At 35.8% G+C, this 7,839-nt stretch overlaps 1 protein-coding gene across 2 annotated transcripts in view; it reads left to right on the forward strand.

The window, feature by feature from the left end:
• Nucleotides 1-1,087: 1,087 nt before the first annotated feature.
• utp15 (UTP15 small subunit processome component) overlaps nt 1,088-7,839 on the forward strand; it is a 9,472-nt gene continuing 2,720 nt past the window's right edge. The window contains exons 1-9 of one of the 2 annotated variants that reach the window (XM_016544849.1): nt 1,088-1,219; nt 2,679-2,817; nt 2,952-3,044; nt 3,816-4,000; nt 4,136-4,314; nt 6,222-6,347; nt 6,569-6,704; nt 6,811-6,892; nt 7,027-7,182. In XM_016544849.1, the coding sequence (XP_016400335.1) occupies nt 2,728-2,817; nt 2,952-3,044; nt 3,816-4,000; nt 4,136-4,314; nt 6,222-6,347; nt 6,569-6,704; nt 6,811-6,892; nt 7,027-7,182 (1,047 nt within the window). In that variant the 5' untranslated portion in view covers nt 1,088-1,219; nt 2,679-2,727. Of the gene's footprint in view, nt 1,220-2,019; nt 2,151-2,678; nt 2,818-2,951; nt 3,045-3,815; nt 4,001-4,135; nt 4,315-6,221; nt 6,348-6,568; nt 6,705-6,810; nt 6,893-7,026; nt 7,183-7,839 lie in introns of those variants that run through there. The other variant, XM_016544848.1, reaches the window with a different exon arrangement.

The following is a 7,839-nucleotide window of genomic DNA, read 5'->3' on the forward strand; positions in this document are numbered from 1 at the left end:
CTCTATGCCCCGCCTTTCTGAAACGCGTCGATTTTTACAAAGCTCATCGTTCTAAAAAAGCGAGGTGTGTTCTGATTGGCCAGCTATCCAGTGCGTTGTGATTGGCCAAATGCCTCAAGCGTGTGACGGAAATGTTACGCCCCTTACCATACTGTGATGCCGTGTCCCAACAGGACGAAACTCAGTCTAGCTGCTCTGCTCGTGCACATCCCATCATCGGTTCTCTTTTAGCAGTTCAGTCAATGTACTGTTAGGAGTAACTGAATAACTCGGGATATTGGTTTATTTCGCGTCAGAGGGAGTGTCAGGCACGTTTATAAACCGAATAACTTACGTAATTTGTGGATTAGTGCGTACTGGAGACGCGAACAGTTTCAAATGATTCAGTTCGATTTGGTGAACTGGTTCGACCGGTTCACTAAGAAGATCCGGTTAAATAGAACGATTGGTTCGCGATCCGGACATCACTAGACGAGACAAAACCAATAAAACCCATTACAAACGAGGCATTTGTTGCATCCAGTGGGGACATAATTACTGATTATAATGACTTATACTGTGTTTTTACGCGTTGCGTTGCATATCGAGCCACCTAAACATAAAACCATGCCTACATTTGTGATCGGAGAAACAACAAACAACAAGCCCTACTCTACACTGCCCAAAACTCGCGTTTGAATCATCAGTGGCAAATTATTTAAATATAAAAAACGTACTTACAGGCTGTGAGTCAGAAGCGCCAGCGCCAGACTGCAAAGTTGGAACTGCCCAACTTTATAGAAACAGCCTTTGTGCCACAGACGCATTGTAGGCTACTGGTTCAGGAAACAGTCTTCATCCATCCTCCATAAAATGTGCAGCACACATCTGAATATTTGGGTTGAACTGTTCTGCCGGCGGGCTTGCGACAACCACATGTGACGACCCCGGGCTGGACTCCGCTTCGTCCACGGTGAAAGCCGTGTTGCGTGTATATGTACATGTAAGTATACTTTGTTTTAACATTCACAAAGAACGCAGTAAAATACGGTAGTTACTCTCAGTTTGTAGAGGATCATGTGTGCAATAAAGTTTGCTCAAAACCGGAAATGTGACGTCACGCAATGGCGGCCTCCATATGGCTGTAAAATCAACGTGAATTTGCTCATGTTTTCTAGTCTGTAACGTAAAGAAAAATCATCCAAAAATAATTTAAAAAATTGGTGGAAACCACAATAAGGTAAGATGTACCTTATAATTTTTAGATTAAAAGATTCTGAAAACAAACCTCAGAAAAGAGTTAAACTCCTGTCAGAGTGTATAAGTGTGGTTGACGGAGGTATGACTTATTAGATGAAGAAATAGATGTAAGTTACACAGGGATTTTAATCGCGATCTTGGGCATATTATGTTTCGTCCTGCATGCAATTTTAACAAGCTGCAAATATTCCCATAACTTCCCAATGTGACTGTCTTTTATATATTTAACGTTATATAAAATATATCGGAAAGACTTTTAGAAATGTGTAATTTGTCAATGATATTGTGTTTGCCAGATGTCATATTCACTGAAAATGTATTAATCCAAAACATTTGAAAACGGTATCACGTTGAAATCTAGACAGTTCTAATTTATTCAAATTCTAAAGTCTGGGAACCTGTGCCTTGTACTTGTTTTCTATAATGTGCCGTTGCCTTATATTGGTTGTGTTGTTTGCATTCTGACCGTGTGAATGCTGTTGGATTTGAGACTTTAGTCTTTGCAACTTTACAGATCTTCTTTATGCACCAAGAGCTTGTAACACTCCAAAGAGAAAGGAAAAATTGAAATCGCATCATATGACCCCTTTAAGGAAGTCCTGTTTGAAAAATGTCATCAGTAAGAAAGCCAAGAAAACTTATTTGATCATTTGCTGTTGCGTGTATATGTACATGTAAGTATACTTTGTTTTAACATTCACAAAGAACGCAGTAAAATACGGTAGTTACTCTCAGTTTGTAAAGGATCATGTGTGCAATAAAGTTTGCTCAAAACCGGAAATGTGACGTCACGCAATGGCGGCCTCCATATGGCTGTAAAATCAACGTGAATTTGCTCATGTTTTCTAGTCTGTACCGTAAAGAAAAATCATCCAAAAATAATTTTAAAAATTGGTGGAAACCACAATAAGGTAAGATGTACCTTATAATTTTTAGATTAAAAGATTCTGAAAACAAACCTCAGAAAAGAGTTAAACTCCTGTCAGAGTGTATAAGTGTGGTTGACGGAGGTATGACTTATTAGATGAAGAAATAGATGTAAGTTACACAGGGATTTTAATCGCGATCTTGGGCATATTATGTTTCGTCCTGCATGCAATTTTAACAAGCTGCAAATATTCCCATAACTTCCCAATGTGACTGTCTTTTATATATTTAACGTTATATAAAATATATCGGAAAGACTTTTAGAAATGTGTAATTTGTCAATGATATTGTGTTTGCCAGATGTCATATTCACTGAAAATGTATTAATCCAAAACATTTGAAAACGGTATCACGTTGAAATCTAGACAGTTCTAATTTATTCAAATTCTAAAGTCTGGGAACCTGTGCCTTGTACTTGTTTTCTATAATGTGCCGTTGCCTTATATTGGTTGTGTTGTTTGCATTCTGACCGTGTGAATGCTGGAGTCACCTGAAGTGTTGTGATATTGCAGGTCCTCAGAGTGAACCTGCTTTAGCTGGGAACCAGTGTTCATATCTGACATGGCTTCATTTAAACCCACCAAAGTTCAGTTCCTTCCTAAACTAGGAGAGAAAGTAACGGAGGAAACACTCTACTGGAAGAATTACAAGGTTTGAGATGTTGTTGACACATTTTATGATTTATATGTCCAAAGGAAAATGTATATAGGTGTTTTGATTGGGCAACATATCTTACAAGTTTTTCAGTATTTATATACACTGACAGTCTGCGTTTTGTCTTTTAGTCTCCTGTGCAAATTAAAGAGTTTGGTGCTATAACAAAGATCGACTTCTCTCCTCTCCCACCTCACAATTATGCCGTCACAGCCTCCACCAGAGTGAGACAATTTGTCTTTCATTTTCTTTTGTATTAACATATTCATGTACTAATTTTCGCTTTTATTCAAAGTGACATAAAGAGCTTTTTTTTCTGAATGGTTGTATCATTATATCAGTTCTGTATATAGGCCTATTATTATATTAATCTATCTATCTATCTATCTATGTATATATACACATACACACACACAATTTATTTATTTGTTATACAGCCTGTTATTATGCTTATTTAAATTTAAAATTATTAATACAGTAAATAGAATTCAAAAGTTAATAAATATAAAAAAATATTTTGTTCTCATGTATAAAGTTATTATAATATTAATGTTATGCGTATAAATATTCTGTTATGTTTATTCTATGAATATATTAAATAGTATGTATACGGTGTATTATATGTACATTTATTTTATTTGAATTATTATGAATAGTAATAATAATAAATAGTTTTGAATAAAAAAAAAATGAAAACAAAAATCATTCAAACATTACTTATATAATGAGAACCTTTAATAATAATAAATAATCAGAGCTACAAATAAGTAAAATGTTTGTATGCATTACAGTGCAGATGATTTTAGGATAAAATGTGCTTAATTGTCATTAAAAAAAATGCACAAAAAACAATGTTAAAAAAATATAAGACCTGCACTTGTTTTTGTGAGATTCACTTGTATTTTCCCTTAGAATTAAACCCATTTCAGAACTGTTGCTAGCATGATTCTACTCACACGCATGCAGTATGCTGATATTATAATGTTCTGCATCAGATCCACATATATGGACCCCACTCTCAAGAGCCCATACGGAGCTTCACACGTTTTCGGGATACAGCGTATGGAGGGCGCTTCAGAGGCGACGGGAAGCTTTTAGTGGCGGGAAGTGAAGAGGGACTTATCCGGCTGTTTGACATCAGCGGCCGAGTGGCTCTCAGACAGTTCAAAGGACACTCCAAGTATGACACGGCATGAAATAAATGCTAAAAAATAATGTGTTCAATAACTTAAATCCCTCAAATCACATCTTTCACCCTTGTAAAGCAGCTCTGTCAGCAGTCAAGGGTGTTTTCTCTGCTGTCTCCTATGAGCAGGGCGGTACACATGACCTCGTTCCTGTCTGACGGCTTTCGTGTGGTGTCGGGGTCTGATGACCTGTCGTGCCGTGTGTGGGACGTTCCCAGTGCTGTTGAGCTCAGCTCGTTAACTCAACACACAGACTACATCAGAGCTCTCGCCCCCAGCAAACTCAACCCAGATCTGTTTGTCACAGGTAACTGCTTTAATTCTCATCTGCACCTCACAGATGATCACTACATCTCTATTCCCTGGATTCTGGCTTAGCCAGATCTGTACATTTAATATGAATGTGCACTTAAATCTGCACCAATCTGAATGCTTTTGTTTCATATTAGCAACAAGTCTGAGAGGTTAAAACTACATTTGTGGAACAGGACTGCGTGGATTTGCAGTCTGTTTGTTTGACCAATGGACTGTTTGAAAATATTATTTTTTCACAATTCATTTTTTTATAAATTCTCTTAGGTGATACAGAAATCACATTCCGATTTTAATTATGTCGTTCTTCTCATGTTTTAATATTGTTTCCATAAATATCCTGCTATATTTAATGTTTGAATGTATTAAAAATTTTGTAGATAGATAGATAGATAGGTATTATTAATTTCATTAATAGCTAATAAAATAGTAAAAATAATAAGATTTCTTAATAAGAAATTAATGCTTTTTTTCAGCAAGGATGCATTAAATTGACAACAAGTGTCAGTAAAGACATAATGAATTTCTATAAATGTTATTTTGAACTTTGTAATCATAAAGATTCCTGGAAAAAAAAGTATCAGCTTCCGCAAAAATATTAAACTGTTTTCAGCATTTATAATAATAATAAATGTTTCTTGAGCAGCAAATCAACATATTAGAATGATTTCTGAAGAATCATGTGACAGTGAATACTGGAATAATGATGCTGAAAATTCAGCTTTGCATCACAGGAATAAATTAAAATTTTAAATATAGTAAAATAGGAAACAATTCATTTGAATTGTAATATTTCACAATATTACTGTATTTTTGATCAAATAAATGCAGCCTTGGTGAGCAAAAGAGACTTTCAAAAACACAAAAATCTTACCAACCCCCAAAATTATAGGAGACATGCCCCTTTTTACAATATGTAATATAAGTCTCAGGTGTCCCCAGAATGTGTCTGTGAAGTTTCAGGTCAAAATACTCCACAGATAATTTATTATATCATTTTGAAAATGCCTATTTTGAGTGGAAGCAGAAACACGCTGTTTTTCGGGCCTGTTTCTTTAAATGCAAATGAGCTGCTGTTCCCCGCCCCCTTTTCCAGAATAAAGCTGCGCCATTACAGCTCGTACCTGCTAAAAAACTTCTGTTTTGGTTCTGATTATCATGTTTATTGCTCTGAAATTATGCGTTTTAAATATTATTAGTTGAAACTTCTTATATACGGTTTTCTGAGCGCACACATCCGAAGCACACGGACAGAAAGCGGCTGTCACACGGCATTTGAGTACTAAACTAAGTTCTCATTCACACACAAGTTTACATTAAAAACACATGAGTTACAAAAACAGTCGGTTATGTCTGTGAAGGTAAACTGCTGGGAAATAAATCGCATGTTTATATTAGATCTGTGTGGCAGCAGCAATATACAGTAAATAAATCAATAAATCCACTGCTCTCTTGTCTCCTCTGAGGCTGGGACTCTAAACAGTGTTCTGTGCTCGTCTGTGCAGCCAAAGACAGAACAGTTAGCGTGTTTTGCTCAAACTTTCACCATGGCATTAGAGCTGGTACACCGTTGTACTGTAAGTTATACACCGTTATAACTTACAGAATAAGGGGCGGTAATATTATAATGAGATCCCTTTGCAACGTCACTAGGGGAGCGAAATCAAGACGTGCTCGTTTTTTCAGATGCTTGCCGAAAAAGGCTTACCAAAACAAAATTACTGGGTTAATATTTTTCAGTAGTAGATGCACCGGGTACCTGATTATAGCACTTAAAACCTGGAAAAGTCAGATTTTCATGATATGTCACCTTTAAGTGGTAGTGTATAATATTTAATATGATTGTAAAAGTAATGTTTTGTAGAGTAGTTGATGTTTGTGTGATTGTCGTCTCTGTTGCAGGTTCGTATGATCACACAGTGAAAGTGTTTGACATGCGGTCAGGGAGCAGTGTGATGACCATGCAACACGGCCATCCTGTGGAGTGTGTGCTGTTGTACCCGTCAGAAGTCCTGCTGGTGTCCACAGGTGAACAACACTTGTAATTTAACCAATCAGGGGTTGGGGGTTGGGGGTTGATTAGTAATGCTTAGAACCCCTTGCAACCATTTATTCGCATATATCATAATGCAAAAATATACTGTAGACTTGGTGCATTAATGTAGTTTTCAACTGATGTGCTCTTTTATGTCAGCTTGAATGTGGCTCTTCCAAAAACCGGTTGAAATAAGTTGGTGTATGTGTTACAGGAGGGCGTTATGTGAAAGTTTGGGACCTGTTGAAAGGCGGACAGGAGCTTGTTTCTCTTAAGAATCATCACAAAACAGTTACGTGTGCATGTGTGAGTTCTGTAGGCAACAAACTGCTCACAGGATCACTGGACAGGTGTGTGAATCATAGTAAAGAAATGCTATACGTGCTTATTTGTGCATTTTCGTGAGCCTGTGGTGAGAAAGTTGGGTTTATTTGTTTTGGTTGCTTTTCATTTTAGGCACGTCAAAGTGTATAACTCCTCTTATAAGGTTGCACATAATTTCGACTGTGATGCATCCATCCTTAGTATGGCTATTGCGGTATGTTTAGTTCATTCACACAAAGAAATCTATAAATATATATATATATATATATATATATATATATAAACTTATAAATGTGATTTTTCATTTGCACTTGAATTAAAGGGTTGTTTATTGTGGTTCTCCTTTAGCCTGATGATGAAGCGCTTGCCGTGGGGATGACCAATGGTGTGCTGAGTGTCAGGCACAGGAGACACCAAAAAGACAAAGAGACGTTAACTAGTCGAAGGCGACGGGGCCCGTCATACCAGGTCTTTGTCAAGGGGAAGAACTTTGCGCCCAGACAGGTGATTTTGTTTTGTTTTTATTTTACTTTTTTACCTGAATGATTGAAAAAATGAATTTTAATTACATTTCTTATTTGCTGGCATTTGACAAGAACTTTGTGCCCAAATATGTGATTAAAAAAAATATATATATTTTACTTTTTTCCTAAATGATTGAATACATTTATTTTAATTACATTTCTTATTTGCTAGCATTTCAGAAGAACCTTGTGCCAAAACATGTGATTTTTATTTTATGCTATTTTTATTTAATTTTAATTAAAAAAATTATTTGATTTAATTTGATTTACTTTTTTCTGAATGAATAAATAAATTAATTAATTAAATTTTTTTTTATTTGCTAACATTTCACAAGAACTTTGTGCCCAAACATTTTTTTTTTACTTTTTTATTTAATTTAAAGGCACAATATGTAAGATTTTTAAATTAAAATATCCAAAAACCACTAGAACAGTGTTATATATTTTGCTGACTTGTGTACTTACATTATCCCAAATGTTTCGAAGAATGTTTAAATCCAGAGAAATAAGCAATTTTAACTAGTGACACGGGCCGTGTCAATAGTGTCATTGTGTCGCCTGCCAATGACGTCATAACCCCTCGATTTCCAGTTTTGTTTTGTAGAAAACATGGAAAAACCAAAGACGCTTTAATATG

This window comes from Sinocyclocheilus rhinocerous, unplaced genomic scaffold (assembly GCF_001515625.1).
Source record: "Sinocyclocheilus rhinocerous isolate Xijiao unplaced genomic scaffold, SAMN03320098_v1.1 scaffold1782, whole genome shotgun sequence".
NCBI lineage: Eukaryota > Metazoa > Chordata > Actinopteri > Cypriniformes > Cyprinidae > Sinocyclocheilus > Sinocyclocheilus rhinocerous.